The following is a 16,456-nucleotide window of genomic DNA, read 5'->3' as shown; positions in this document are numbered from 1 at the left end:
CAAAATTCCTGCTAGTCATTACTTCTAAGTTTGTTTTTATTACATAAATAAGTTCATTATAAACTTGCCTATGCTTTGCCCATTATTTATTTGAAAATTTTCCATCAGTGAAAAATCATATGCCATAATTTAAGAGAGTATATGTTAAATAACAATGTTTTCTATTTTGAATTTTATATGATTAAAATACCAAATATATATAGGATGAAATATTTTAAAATATTAAATATTTTAAGGTATAATTTCAAATATGAAATGTTTGTGAAAAGATTATAAATTAAAGCACTAAAGATATTCATATTTCAAACAAATATAATGCTGAACATCAGCTTGGCATCCATTTATACAGTAATGTCATTGATATCACCAATTACTACATTTTTTTTAACTGCTCTTGCCCACTCTTCTTGAAGAATGGATTATAATTTCAGATCATTCTGTTTGTAGTATTAAACTTGACTACAAAATTGAATTTATTTTGAATTAACTGCTATCTTGTAGAATAAATGTAATGTATTTGATTTATTTTGTATGATTTATATTTTCAATATCCTAATGAAAAAGCTTGAATTTCTTCTGAACACTTTTAGCTGTTTCTAGAATAAGACTAATATTTTATAATGGGTCTAACCCCAAAAATTAGTTACCAATATGTTAAGAAATTTTAAACTTCATTTTATTTGAGCCTGCTATCTATTTCAACCAAAAAAAAAAAAAAAGTTATTTATAACTGCCCTACTCTCAAAACAACAGAAGTAATGGAAAGTTTTTTATATTAAAAAATACCAATAGTTTGTCTTGCCTTCTTTCTTTGGCTCCTTTATTTTGCACTGTCATTGTATTGAGTACCCACATGACTGATTAACAGTCAGTTCTAAAACGTTCTACCAATCAATGCAGAGTAAGGTCTAAAACTGTACATCATTAATCAGTGTAACAAAAAAAATGATTTAAAAATAATCTACTTAATGATATATTTCTTAATCATTTTCCCATTTTATTTTTTATATGTTTAAGAGATAATTTTTAATAAATATTTGCATGATTATTATAACTAATAAATGATATTTCTTATGCCACATGCTACATACATAGAATACAGAATAACTGTTTGTAAAAAATACTGCCCAGTAGTAAGTTTGCTATTCCTTCCTCCCATCCCCACTGATTTTCAAACCCAATGCCATATTAACACACACACACACACACCCCTGCTGCATTATAAATATGCAATCTGGCAACAGAAGAGAGAACAAGAAGTGAAAGAAAGTGAGTAAATATTTTGCTGTGAGGTAGCAAACACTGCATTTTGAAGGCTCAAGAAAGTTCAAGGAATATTTGCTTTTAGCTGGCAAGAATTTGCAGAGTAGCAGTTACAAAACTCCATGTCTTGGTTGTTGTAATGTGTGAATACCTGCATATTTTCTAAAAATTATTAAAGGCTTTTTAAGAGTGAGGCCATCAAACAAAAGATAGAATCAAATATTAATGATCAATTAATATTCTGATTAACATAATTAATAAATTTCAGACACAGTTAAAAAATAAAAGAAATATATATGCTGATTTCTGATTCATTATTAATTTAATAATATGAAATAATATTTAATAATATGAATGAAAGAATTTATTTCTTATATTTAAGTATTTGAGCATTCAATATTTTGCATCTTTACAGGTTTAGTATTTGAGCATCCAATATTTTGCATCTTTACAGGTTTAGTATTTGAACATTCAACATTTTGCATTTGGTTTAAAAAAATTAACTTGCTCTGCCTTTTTTAGGAAAAATTTGTTAAATTTTTCCTAAAAAAAGGCCACATCTCTGAAAGGAAAACAAATATTTTTCTGGGTAAAAATAATAAAAATATATGATTTATTCCACAGTAATCAACTCCTTTTAAGGTCACATTTTCCTGTCTTGATGACTAGTTTGCAGATTCTCTCCATATAGCCTTCTTTGATCTTGACAATGCTTTTGTTTCCTGTCCTTGATATTCAGCACTTGACTTAAGAATAATTACTTAAAATTCAAAAGCTATCACGTTTATCTGCACCAGACTATGATAAAAATTATAAGTATATCCCCATGCTTGATACTGAGGCTTTTTGTAAAATTACATCTTAAAAATGCAATTGTTACTAATATTCAGTTTGCTTCCTATGATCTTACTTATGGGGATGATATGGGAGGAGATTAATTAAACCAGAAATGGACTACTAAGCACTATAATTATTCACACAATCTTGGAAAGTATTGGTGTAATAATATACATGTAATTTAAAACTGTAATTTCCAAACATATTTTTTAAGCAAATTAGTTTTTAAATTTTACTTAAAAAAATATCTTCAAATTTATATCAATAATTTTCCCCATCTTTAATTCATATTTTCTTAGGATATGCAAACAAAAAATTAAACTATTTTATACTGTAAATATTAATCAGTTTTGGATTTGCATTTTCATCACTCATATTAGTCTCATACCTAATGCTCAAATAACTACTTATTCATTTACAAAAACACAAAGAAAATTTTAAATGCTTACATAAAAAGCAAAGCAACACATGACACAAATGGTAAAAAAGTAAATGCTCTCAGTAAAAGGATTATTCAGCTCTCCTCACACATGCTATTGCTATCTGTAAAAGATTTACTCAATTCTCCTCTTTTTTGAATGTTCATCATAAGAAGTATCAGAGGTATGATCCTCATGCTTATGCTTGAATTCCTTGGATGTAATGCTGTCGATGGGAATTAAATATGTAATTGAATTTATCTTAAAAGTTATTAGTTTTGGTCTATTAGCCAAGTGCAAAATAATTTCATGATATTTAAAAGCAAGTAAAGTACTCTTGTCATTAAATACGACATTTTTATTAAACTAAGGGAAAAAAGAAGCCAAATTCAGCCAATGACCAATTTCTGGGTTTGGGAAATTCCACTTATGAATTTTGAAGTAGACAATCCAACTGTTTATAATTCTATTGTGCAGATTTTTAAGAATTTGAATGTATTTGTGTCTTCTTCATTTGAGTAGTTAAGTTCTTGAGAAAGAAAGTACTTCTTGGTCTCCTGGCAAATAGCCAAATATCTATTGCCATGAAGAACACAGCTCGATTACGTAAAAAGCTTGTTTTACATTTGCCTATGACAGTCAAATTTGGAATATGCATTTTTTAAACATTTGTCTAATAATATAGCATATGTTTCATAATATACTTACTGCAATCTGCTATGATGTAATTTGATGTGTAAGCTATTTCTTGCATTATTTGGTTATTTTGGATTAAAGTCTACAACTTTTGACTTCTCGTCAATGTTGATAGTCATGAGTATGTAATTTGCACTAGCTGATAGACAAGTATCAAACTCTCTAAAAATGAAATTATTAAAAAACTAACTTCTGCACCTCTAAGATACTCTTATTTTCTTATTTGGATCAAAATATAATATTTATGCTTGTGCATATTTATCATGGTCATTTTGACTCTGAACAATTCATTTATTAAACTATGCCCCCCCCAAAAAAAAACTGGGAAAAAAGGTCACACATATTAAGGTGAGGTGGGTGAGTAAAAGTTTTTGAAATATATGAGTAATAGCATAGTCAGCAGCAGCTATATCATGTACTGAATGTATTCATTCTGTATTAGACTGTCAGTGTTAGTAATTACAGGTAGTTGATGTAATTGCTCTGAATAATTTTTAATTTTCTTGTTCCATCCAAGATTTAGAAAGGTAAGCATGTAAAATTTAATAATCAGGAAATTTGTGCCGTTTGAATTTGAACTGAGTCATAACACTGTGCAAGTAATATGAAATATCTGTCTTGTGAAAGGCAAAAGTTTCTTCAACCATAGCACCTTAACAGTGGTTCAAAAATTTGCATTCATGAGACAGAAAATTCAATGATCAGCCAATATTTTACAGATTACAAACTAAAGATTCTGAAACCATATGCCATACCATACAGGCAAATCCAATAAACAGAATTCAAAGATTACCAGGTAAGCTGAACACATTACAGAAATCATAGTTTGCCCCCTTTTACTGCCTAAACAAAGCTAATGAGAGTTTCTGCATTCTGTTCCATGAAATGACGGCATATCTAAGAATTCATGAGAGAAAGCACATAAGAAACACCTAAAAAAACTTTATAACATATGAATACAAAGTCTAATTTAGAAATTTCCAAATATTAGATCATCAAATCTAGTAAGATGGTAGGTAGGTATGGCAACACTGTGGCTTATTGTTTTCATCAGGTAGAAGAATGCTAAGCCTCAACAGGACTGGTGTGGTTAGGAATTCTAACCCCCCCCCCAACAGGAGAAAAGAAAGATAACCTCTAATAGGATGTCACAGCTGCTGCAGTCACACAGGGCAGCAAAAATTTGAGAATTTAGAGGAGCACCAAGCAGAAAAAATTAAGGCTGGCAAAATTTTTAGAATTTAGAAGAGGCAACGGGCAGAAGAATTTAGGGAGGTACCACAGAATTTAGAACCTGAGGAGATTGTAAGAGAAGGCAAACGTGCAGCACAGGCCCTGCTCCCACAACCATAGCTGGTCGAAAATCTGATTTGGGCCAACGTCAATACAATGCCAATCAACATACTGTTATCGGCTGTGATGTAAATCCCTCGATAGCATATATTTCAAAGTGACATGCAGGAATCTCAGTTAGTTGAGAGAAAAATCACATTTATGACATATCTTATTTAATTTGGTGACCTAGATTTTGTACAGGAAAGAGGAGAATTTTTTATTATTTTACTTTATTTATTTAATTTTTGGTTGGTGGTCCGGAGGTTTGGACATTAGATCATTGTGGACACCGGACATTCGGATTTCATATTGTGTACTTCTTTCTTTTGCATGTTTCTTTTGCAGTTGATGACAATATTTTCATATTGTCATCAACTGACATTTTACATGCAAAAGAAGGGGTCTATTTCTGTAATATCAAGTAGTAAAACACACGTGGTAAACAACATGCAACAGTGGGCATTTTCATGAACTTTTTGTCTGAACATGGGTTCTTTAACCACAAAGGATTGCTTTATGTCTGGTTGAATTTCAGAAAGATAATCCACTAGAAGTTCATGCTAAATAGTTGTATTATTAATGACATTTCGTACTGGTTTACATTACATATGCAGTTTAAGTAAAATAACTTGAAAATGCCTAAATGAAAAAAACTCTTCTACAGCAAAATAATGCTAAATTGCATACTGCTCACATTATCCACAAAAAAATACAGTACTTCAGGGAATTTAAGTGGTGTCACATCTAGCACATAGTATAGATCCTACACTTTTATATAACTATAATTATGTGGTAAAAATTTGAATACTTTTTATGCCTCTAAGGAACTATAACAGTTTTTTCTAGTCATGAGTTGTTTCTTACTTACTTTTTACTAAAAAATATTTGATAACTTTCATATCTTTAATGATCTGTTATCATTTAAGCAAATGTCCACTTTGAAACATATCCAACTTTATATATGTTCTGTATGGACATGATATTTTTGTTTAATACAGTACAAAGTCCGTAATTCGAACGTCATTATCTGGAATGATCTATAATCTAGACCTCAGAGCCACAAACTTTTTTTTTAAGCTTTACACATGCACGTTTAATGTATAATGGATGGTATAAGCTAGGCTAAAATTATCTTTACTGATTCTAAAGCATTTCAGTTAATGTTGCAGATTGCACTGCTCCTTAATCTTCCAAATGCATCCATCTGGTTTATTATTTTTTGCAGACTGTTAGAGCAATTTCATAAAAATTAAGCTTGAAGTTTCGATTATCTCGAAAAGAGTTCCCAATTCTGGAGCTGCCAAAGGATCTACAAAGCGAAAGCATTTTTCGTTGTCCATCAAACAAAAAGTGGAATTGCTGCAAAAAATGGATACAGGCTTATCCGTCTCAAAGTTATGCGAGGAGTGTGATATTGGAAAGTCAACTGTATATGACATAAGCAAAAAGAAAAAGGAACAATTTGAATTTTTTGTGGATTCCGACACTCCACTTGCAATGAATAACAGAAAAAGGGTTTGTTATGCTAATAGTGACGATCATGACAAAGTGATGTGAATGGCTCAAAGAGTGTCATAGCGAGGGCGTGCCATTGACAAGTCCAATGCTAATGGCTCAAGCCAAAATATTTCATGAAGAAATGAACTTAAACACTGAGTGCACATATTCGACAAGCTGGTTTACCAAATTAAAAAATCGCGATGGTATAAGACAATTAAAAATTTCAGGTGAAAAAGCTTCAGCTGATACTGAAGCTGCTGAATAATTTGCAGATGAATTCATTGAACTCATTACTAGTGAACAATTATCTCCAGAACAAATTTACAACGCTGATGAAACTGGTCTTTTCTGGCAATACGTACCATGAAATACCTTGGCAATCTCTACAGAAAAGGCTCCAACTGGTGGTAAAGATTACAAAGCGAGACTAACAATTTTAGCGTGCGCAAATGCTGCAGGAACGCACAAGTGCAAACTTTTCGTAATCGGAAAACATGCACGACCGTGAGCATTTAAAGGAGTAATGATTTTCCTCGTTATATATTGCACAAATAAAAGAGCATGGATGACACAAGCGTTGATGAACGATTGGTTTGAAAATCATTTTATAACCGAGGCTCGGAGACATTCGAGTTCGGTTGGTTTACCTGATGACTCAAAAATAGTTCTGATTGTTAACAACTGTTTGCTGCATACTTCACTTAAAGTCTTAGTGACATATAATGTATTCATATTATTCTTCCCTCCAAATCATACGTCTATCATTCAGCCTATGGATATGGGAATAGTGCACAAGCTAAAATGCAAATATAGAGTAGCATTTTTAAAATCTATGCTAAATTTCTTGAACATTGGCAAGACTATTCAAGATTTTTTTGAAATTTTTTAGCATAAATCTGCTGTGTGGAGCATTGCAAGATCGTGTGAGGATGTGTCTCCAGATACATTAAAAAATGATTGGCATAATTTATGGCCAGCTACCATATTTCACGGTGAAGACAATGAAGATGATAGCCGCAAATTTGAAGGTTTTCGGACATCACAAACGAAAGGTGAAATTTTCCAGTTATTGGATTTTGTAAAGAAATGTGGAGAAGCAATAATAAATGAAGATGATATAACAAAAGTTTTTCATTGCGACGACAATACCTCAATCATCAATCAATTAACAGACGGTGAAATCTGTAGTATGGTTCCAGATCCAAAAACCACTACCAATAGTAAAGAAAGTGACAGAGAGGTTATTGAAAAAAAAAATTCGACCGACAAGTTAGTCAGAATTCTCGACACAAAAATTTCAGAACTTGAACAGTGGAACTTTGTAACTGAACAAGAAATTATGTCTGTTTATAGAATTAAAGGGAACATATTAGCATAAAAAAACAAAGCATTTTAAACAACTTACATTGAAAAAAATATTTAATGTAAACAAATAAATATTAAGCCTTTTTTTTTGTAAATTTTGATACCCTTTATATCATAAATGCTCATTATTTTATAAATCCCAATTTCATATTTTTTATTTTATAATTTTTGCATGCCATCTAACTAGATTTTATTTGATGATCTAATACCTGGAAAAATCCCTTTCTGAATCGCCAAAGTCCCGATGAGTCCTGATCTAGGACTTTGTACTGTATTATCATTATTTTTATGATATTAATCAATGCAAGGTGAATAAAATCTTTGTTAAAAAAATCATCAAATTCTCAAAAGTGTGCGAGTAAAAAGAATTTGTTTTCAAACTGACCTTGAAATCGCCAAAATGTTGATATGTCACCGAGTTTAGTGCTGCATATGAAAATAACTCATATCCGAAAAAAGAAAAAGTTGTCTTTGATGTAATATTTTATAAACTCTTCCTTTATTTGGGAAAAAAAAGAAAGAAAGAAAGAAAGAAAGAATTTCAAAAATGTTTATGTTTCAATCAAGGCAGTTCATCATGCCTAAAACTCCAGTATCCATTATTTATATTAGCACATAAGAAATAATTCAAACACATATTTGCCAATGTATCGCCAAAAAATACTCTTTCAAAATGCTAATTCACTCTCAAAATGGCAATCATAAAAAGCAGGCGGAAAAGTCAGATAAGTAAAATTTAAGACCTTTTGACAGTTTTGACCAAAATTAAAAACTTTTAAAGACCAAAAATCATTTCCAGAAAAACCGACAACTGTACGAACACTGTATAGTAAAGCCAATTTATATAAAATTATTATTTGCCATAACTTCATTTATTATTTGCCAGTACTGCTCTATTGCCATTTATAAAGTTCATCAAATCCTTTGCAAATATAAACTATTTCTTGCAGCAAAAGAATGTTGGATGATAAAGCCCTGAAAGCACCTATAGAGGAAAACAGTAGTCAAACCTGAGGTGAACTTGCTTAAAATTTCCAGGTTTCCGGGAAGAGAGTCAGAGTTCACCTGCACTGTATAGGGAAATTATATAATTTCAGCAGGTGGATACTCTGCAAACTATTGGCAGACAGCAAGTAACAATATATGGCAGCCTGTTTGCTACTGTATCTTAGCAACAACATGCCCATATTTAGTCGAGTGTCCACAAGAGACAAAAAGTGGGCCCAATATGATACTACCAGGCATCCAGATGCTGAAAGTCACCATAATTCTGTGTATCAATTCTTCACCTATGCAAAATCATGCTGTGTGTCTGGTGGACTAGTCATCAAGTGGTGCATTAAAAGTTAACTACCGCTAGGCTACATCATCACTAAGGACTTACACTCTCAGTAGTTACTACGGATGCAACATTCATTGCAGCAGAAGAATCCAGCATTGATTAGTTGCAAAGACATGCTGTACCTCCAGTAACAATGAAAGACCGCAAGTGGTAAGGACAATAAGAGATACCATTCAGCGAGTTACCTGGGATATACTACACTTGCCAAACCTAGTACCCACAAATGATCACCATTTCCATTCCCTTGACAATCACCTTCACGGTAAGACCTTTGACACTGAGGCAGACCTGCAACATGCATTCACGGACTTCTTCGCATCCAGGCTGGCACAAGGTGCTGGATCCTGATGGCTGTTACTTTAAGACCTAATGCTGAGTATCATGCACTGCATGTCTGTCTGTTTCTGATGATCACAACAGGCAAGAAAGTTTTTGGTTACTTTGTACTTTGAAGAAGATATTATAAATAAAGATCAATAAAATTGAAATCTTGTGTTTCATGGAATCATCCCAACACCCATTTATCATAGCAGTACTTCTGTAACTCCTTTGTTCCATTTCAAATAAAGCAATTGGTCATGTATTTAGTTCTATGTGCATGTGAACATGTATGCATACATATGACTATGCAAAGGAACAAATACACATGTCAAAATGTATACTGCCGTATAATCTTCTGGCAAATATCAAAATTTGTAAAGTAACCCATTTCTAACAAAACTGGTACAGTTAAAATTAATTCCAGAGCATTTTCTGTTTATTATCAAATTTTTAAATGATACTTGTGATATAGAGAAATGCAGAAAATCTTTTGATTAAATATGTAGGAAATGCCTGCAAAAAAAGAACAACTGAAATCGTAATCAACATTGAGAGATGTTTTAATCTCTGAACTTTCACTGAAATTCTTATTAATAGAATGTTTTGTATGAAATTACCCCAAACTTGAAACATAAAAAGTTCATTATAAATTAATGATAGCTTAAGGATTTTATCATGATCCAAAGTCATAAATTTGTTTGATATTCACAAGCAGAAACTTGTGGCCAGTATAAAAAGTGTTTATATGGTAACTGTATCAAGGAATAACTTTGTGATATTGATGAATTTTTAAGAATTCATCTATATCCCAAAGTTATAGTTTTCAATTTATTCTTCCTCCTTATTATAACCTGCTAGACTTCTAAATGCCCTCCATATAAAAATAACATGAAATGACAAATCTAAAAGCAATACGAACAGAGGAAGGTTTAACACTTACTTTTCGCCTACACGTGGTAGAGGACGTCTTCTTAGTTCATCATAGCTGAAATGGAAAATGATTTACAGCTAACTTATCATTATAATAAAACCATTATTACAAGAATTTTTTTTTATTATTTTACAACTTTAATGTATTTATGGTATAAAATCATTAAAGATCTATTTATACACTGCTGGCCACCGTAAATGCAACACCCTGAAGGAAGCATGCAAATAACATGAAATTTACAACATGCATTACCGGAGGTGAGATATGCAAATGATTAGAATTTCAGCGCAATCGCACATCACGCACGCCTGTGGGGCCACTTCAAAGTGCTATTTAAAAAAAAAAAAAAAATCAATTATGCCTCGTAGTAAACAGTGATCTTCCTTTGATCAAGTATCGAAGTTCGACAGAGGAAGAATAGTGGCCTATCGAAAGTGTGGATTATCTTTCAGGGAAATCAGTAGTCGTATTGGACGAAACCAAACAACTGTACTGCGGATATGTGACCTGGATGCAGGAGGGTACGATGGACCGACGTGTTCGACCGCATCCACCTCAGTGCACCACTTCATGTGATAACAGGAACATTGTGCGCATGACAGTGACGGATCGCTCAGTCACATCACGAACCATAGCACAGCACATTCAGTATGTAACGTATCATCCAGTGTCTGTGCGTACCATTCAACTACGTTTACTGCAGAGTAATGCGTCTGCAAGACGTCCATTGATTCGTCTACCCTTGACACAGAACCACAGACGTCTCCACCACCAATGGTTCGAAGAAAGAAGGATGTGGACGGCAGAATGGAATGAAATTGTCTTTACTGACGAGTCACGCTTCTGTCTGCAACACCACGATGGTCGGATTCGAGTCTAGAGGCACCGTGGAGAGAGGATACTGAACAGCTGCGTTATGCACTGCCACGCTGGTCCTGCACTGGGTATTATGGTATGGGGCGGTATTGGATATGGCACACTCCTCTAGTACGCACTGCCGGTACTTTAAACAGCCAGTGCTATATCTCCGAGGTGTTGGAGCCAGTTGTCCTTCCTTACCTTCAGGGCTTGTCCACAGCCATATTTCAACAGGATAATGCGCGACCACACATGGCACGCATTGTCCAAGGGTTCTTCATCAATTGCCAGATTGAATTGCTTCCCTGGCCGGCTCGCTCTCCAGATCTTTCGCCGATAGGAAACATGTGGTCCATGGTTGCTGAACGATTGACCCAGATTACATCTCAAGCTGCCAAACCAGATTTTCTGTGGCAATGTGTGGAAGCTGCTTGGTCTGCTGTACCCCAAGAACACATCCAAAGTCTCTTTGAATCAATGTCGAGGCGTGTGGCAGCGGTGATCCTTAACAATGGCGGTTAATCTGGCTACTGATTCTAAAAGGAACCACACTTCACAGAAGTCTATATATAAATTTAATCATTTGATACTTAGTCAACATGTTATCTACTAAATAAATTTTGTTATAATATCTCTTGTTTTTCTTGGTGTTGCAATTTGGGTGGCCAGCAGTGTATTAACAATTGTGTTAAGCACAAATTTGTTACTAAAGTGATTTTCAAATATTTTTATACATTGATATTTTAAAATATAAATGAAAATACTTTGATTAGAAATAAACTTTTATAAGAAACTACAGCATAAATGATCAAAACGCCTCTCCTCAATTTGAATTTTAATTGATTATAATAAACAATGACAAACATATCACACATAATTACATTTATCAGTGAATCCTTTTAAACTCAGATGGATAATTATTATGGAAACTTTTGATTAACTGCAGAAACAAGTTTACCACAGCTTGTTCCATTAAGAATTCATATATACACCATCTGAAATTCTAAATGTGCTAGGGTAATGAAAGATTTCGTATTGGGATATTCCATCCATAGTTTTAAACTAAGATTTTATTTTGGGATATTAGCACAAAACATAAAATTTGATATGTGTATTAAGATGTCCAAACATAAATTCTTTCAACTATTTAAAGCTAAAAGATGCTCGATTTCATGGCTTCAGAAGCTTGTGTAAATAATGAAGTTGCTGCCCCCCCCAAGCAAATATTTCTACTATTAAATGCATACTTTGTACTTTACAAATGCTCCTTTTTCTCCTTCCTATCCACCCCATATGAATTTTGACCTAAAAAGGTTTTAAGAAGCTAATACAACAACATTTCATATGTTTCATAACTCTTTCATATGTTGATGTCTTATTTAGAAATTTTGAGTTTTTGCATGTTCACATTGCAGATTTAAATAACAAACTATATACTTTCTTTATGCAGTTCCCTGAGATTTATTTCACTGTTTAATTTCAGAAAGGAATAAAAACTCATTTTTGATTTCAAATAAAACCCAAGTGCACATATGAATCGAGCTTCGATATATTCATCACAATGTAAATCACAATTATTTACGCTTGCTATTAATTACTATAAGAAGACTATTTTTAATACTATTTAATAAATCACATCTGAAAACAATGACACAAAGAGCAAAAAAATAATAAATATAGATATTTATAAAATTAGACTTCCCATAAAAACATAATGTGCAATTTATATGATTTAACTGTCATAGTTAATTACAATTAATGAATATGCAATGTACACTGCACAAAAGTATTTAGTTAAAGAACTTATTATTAATTTTAATTCTGCTGAATTAAAGCCTTGAAATAACACAAAACTTGCAATCTGAAAATTTCCGATTACAGTCTCATACCTTTTAAAAAAGTTTACCATTAAAATTTTAAATTTTCAAAAATATATAGTTTAAAATATGAAAAACATACAAACATTTTGCTTCTTCCCTTAAGTAAAAATAGTATCTACTACTGCTGGCTTGTGAAACTAAATCGGTACTATTCGGTTTTGAGGGCCGTAAAAAATTGCCATTGGCCGTAAAAAATCGCCATGTTATTGTTGATGCCAGTGCTGCCAAAAATAATTGCGGCAACCCCAACGCAAGAAAGGAAGTATAATAGTAAATAACTATCTAAGATGGATGTTTTAATTTACATGAAAGGTTCATTTCATGTAATACTTTTGTATTATTATAATTTACATAAAAAGGCTAAACATGACTGAATGGAAGAGTCAATAACTATTTCAGATCATTATTATAATTTATATAAAAATTGCTAATAATAACTGAATAGAGGCCTGCATCGCTATTTCGCTACTGAGTTATCATAAGCATAGTTTAATTTCGTTGGTTGTTCAAACATAATTTTCTATAATGAATGATGCCTTTTCTTTGAAAAAATTATTGGTTTAAAATGCAGAATCGCCCACTTGTTTGCTTGCCGCTTTTTACAAGGGTAACAACAATTGGATTTTTGTCAATTTTCTTTTACTTTTTAAGTGAAAATAGGTCTATGCGTACATAGATAAAGTCAAGGGTGTGCGCAATGCCCTTTTTGTGTAATTCTGGGATTTTTTTTTAAGTGAAAATAGGACGATGTGCACATGGATACCTAGTATGTGCAACTCTTAAAAATACGTCAAGCAGTGGGTGATTCTGCACTTTACCCAAAATTCTAATGCACACTTTTCGTCATGGGCAATTTCCAAATTGTTAAATCCATAGGATATCGAAAAGAATTTAAAATCAAAAAAGGATTTAAAAATTAAACTAGTATTTCAATGGCGTCTTAAGAAACATAAAACTATATAAACTTACGCAATCTGAAATCAGCGCGTACGCTAGATTTGGTGCTCCGTTAAATGGGCGCGTTTGCTAGATTTGGCGCTTTTGCGCATACATTTTCTCTGCAATTTTTTTTACGGTCCTCAAAACGGAATAGTACCACTAAATCTTTATTTTTGAATAAAACTGAAATTCAATTCAAAACGAATTTCCATTTTAAAAGCTCCATCAGTTGTTATCTTGTTTTTTTAGTATGCATTAATGCAACAACCTTGGCAAAACTGACCATTTTTTAAAGATAAAAAGTTATTTACTAATGCACATTGGTGGTTTTTGATAAGTTTTTTTAAAAAGATTTCCTAACTATTGATATTTATCGTAAGGCAGAAGACATTATCAACATATGAGAAGAAAACACACCTTAGCAATTTAAAATACAAATTCTAATTATTAAAAAAGAATTACATGATATGCTAAAAAACTGAAACTCTTTAATTCTTCGCCAAACTTTTCAGTAACTTTTTTTTGCACTATTCCACTTCCCTACTCACCAATGGCAATAGGTGATAAATTCCTGCTACAGGACGACAAGTCTAGACAGCACAGGTCTCGCATTGTGGATGATTATCTTCAGCAGCAAACATTTTCCGCACATGCAGTAGTAGCTCAAGCGCCACACCTGAATCCTATTGAGCATGTTTGGGATGCTTTAGGAATACATATAGCTGCTCTCAATCCTCCTCTGCAGACTTTTGCCATGGTTGCAACTACTCTGCAAGAGCAATGACTCTCACTTCCTACAGAACTGACAGACTGCATAATTGACAGCATCACACATGAATGTACGTGTTGCATTGCTTTTAATGGAGATTATATTCTATACTGAAGGTAATTTTATTACTTTATTATGTGTTATATACTATGGGGTCAGTTTCAGTAAATTCCACATGTAACTTTTTGAGTAATCATCATTTTTGTGATTTTTCTTAATTAATGAAAATCAGCGTATATAGATAGAAATGAAGCAATTCATGCTAATGCCCATAAATTTAAAATATTCTATTAAAAAGCTGCATCACACATTTTACATATACAAAATTCCCTCACAACACTATAAAGTATATATGTTTAATACACACAAAAATAGCATCTGCCAACTTCATAAAAAGAGAAAAATTCAGCAAAATTTTTTATTAAGCAAGAGGACATTGCCCATGTATTTGGGGGGGGGGAAATGAGTAAAACCAGAATATTGTTATTTCATACTTAAACGAAGAAGGACTTGAGCTCTGGAATGTAGAATTTAAAACTGGTCTCGGAGGAGATGTTAATGAGTGAGAGGCATCATCATTTGTTTCCAGGTCTTCAAGTTCTTCATTTCGCAACAGTCTTGCTAATTTTCTTTGGTATACTGAGCGGGTTGAGGCTGAAAAGATGATATTAACATGAAAATTTCATTTAACAAGAATATAAATTGTTATGCCATTCGTGAAGATTTAAGCAGAAAATAATATTTATAAGAATCAAGAACTGCTTAAAAATCTATTAAGTAAAAAAGGTATCCCCCCTTTGCTTTTAACAATATTAGAACCTACTTTCGTTGCATGAAAGGAAACTGAAGATGATTATTGCTTGTATAAATGAGCTTCCCTTCAGCTCAATCTTAATGATTTTCCAAACAGTATGTCTTTAATTTTGAAAAGACATGTACGTTTAAGGCAGTACATAAAAAGAAATATATGATTAAAAAATATTCATATGAGTTTAAACAGTTAAGCATACTGTTGTACTTCAGCCTTCTGTGTCAAACAGCAATGGCTGATAGAAAAAATGGTACTTATTCTCTGCTGGGAAGTCCGATGAGCATCAAAGTAGCTTTGGCAGGGACCTACTACAGTTGTCAGATTAGATATAATGGATTTCAATTCTCCTTCCCTCTCAAAATATAAACTTCTCTAAGATTCCTCTACTAATGACAGTTTGATCTGTACTGACTGACTGACATTAATTCTTTGAAACAGTATACAGTTGACAAAAACGTGATACAACTACCTTCAAAGAAATCTTCTACCACCTCTTTAATGTAGTGATACTGATGCATATGCATGACTTCCCACTACCAGAATTCATAAACTTTTTTCTTTCTTTCAGAAATATTCTGCAATTTTGAGACAAAGCTCATAGCTTTGGTTACGTTATTTCAAACATCTCAAAACCCCACACAATATGTGAAGAAACTACGACAAGAGTTACCACAAGCTTGAAAAATACACATGGCTGCAATAGGAAGGCAGATATTTATTGGCAAATTACAGCTATTCTTAGCACCAACTGACAAAGACAAAACACACGCATTTAAAAATCAATATTCTTTGAACTTATCATAGGAACTTCAAAATTCACTTCTTTCATCAGAACATGTTATCAAAGAATAACCTAGAATAAGAAAACTCCATATTTTATATTGCAGGAATAAAAAACTGATATAATGTCCTCTTGTAAAACTTAAAAAAAAAAAAAAAGAACAGCTAAATATAATAAATATGTAACTTCCCCCCCCCCAAAAAAAATTCTTTCAAACTATAATATTTAGATTATACCTATAGAACTGAATGATTATTTGCTAGAAAATGAGTAACAGCTTACAAACCATTTATCTGATTTCAAAATTATTAAGCAGGATTCTGTTTTTCATAATACAAAGAAGCACATCTAGACATATCTTCAATATTGTTTCTGGAAATGGTATATACAGTACAAAGTCCAAAATCTG

At 32.3% G+C, this 16,456-nt stretch overlaps 1 protein-coding gene across 3 annotated transcripts in view; it reads right to left on the bottom strand.

The window, feature by feature from the left end:
- LOC118201165 (uncharacterized) overlaps positions 1–16,456 on the bottom strand; it is a 41,685-nt gene that overhangs the window by 1,156 nt on the left and 24,073 nt on the right. For 2 of the 3 annotated variants that reach the window (XM_085826932.1, XM_085826931.1), the window contains exons 4-5: positions 14,950–15,109; positions 10,019–10,063 (exon numbers count right to left, since the gene is read on the bottom strand). In XM_085826932.1, coding sequence (XP_085683058.1) covers positions 10,019–10,063; positions 14,950–15,109 — 205 coding nt within the window. Of the gene's footprint in view, positions 1–2,549; positions 2,746–10,018; positions 10,064–14,949; positions 15,110–16,456 lie in introns of all 3 variants that reach the window. The other variant, XR_015044059.1, reaches the window with a different exon arrangement.

Source organism: Stegodyphus dumicola, chromosome 11 (genome assembly GCF_044657685.1).
Source record: "Stegodyphus dumicola isolate Sdum_Otavi_A_Nest chromosome 11, ASM4465768v1".
In the NCBI taxonomy this organism is placed as follows: Eukaryota; Metazoa; Arthropoda; class Arachnida; order Araneae; family Eresidae; genus Stegodyphus; species Stegodyphus dumicola.
This window is presented reverse-complemented; position numbering and strand designations above follow the sequence as displayed.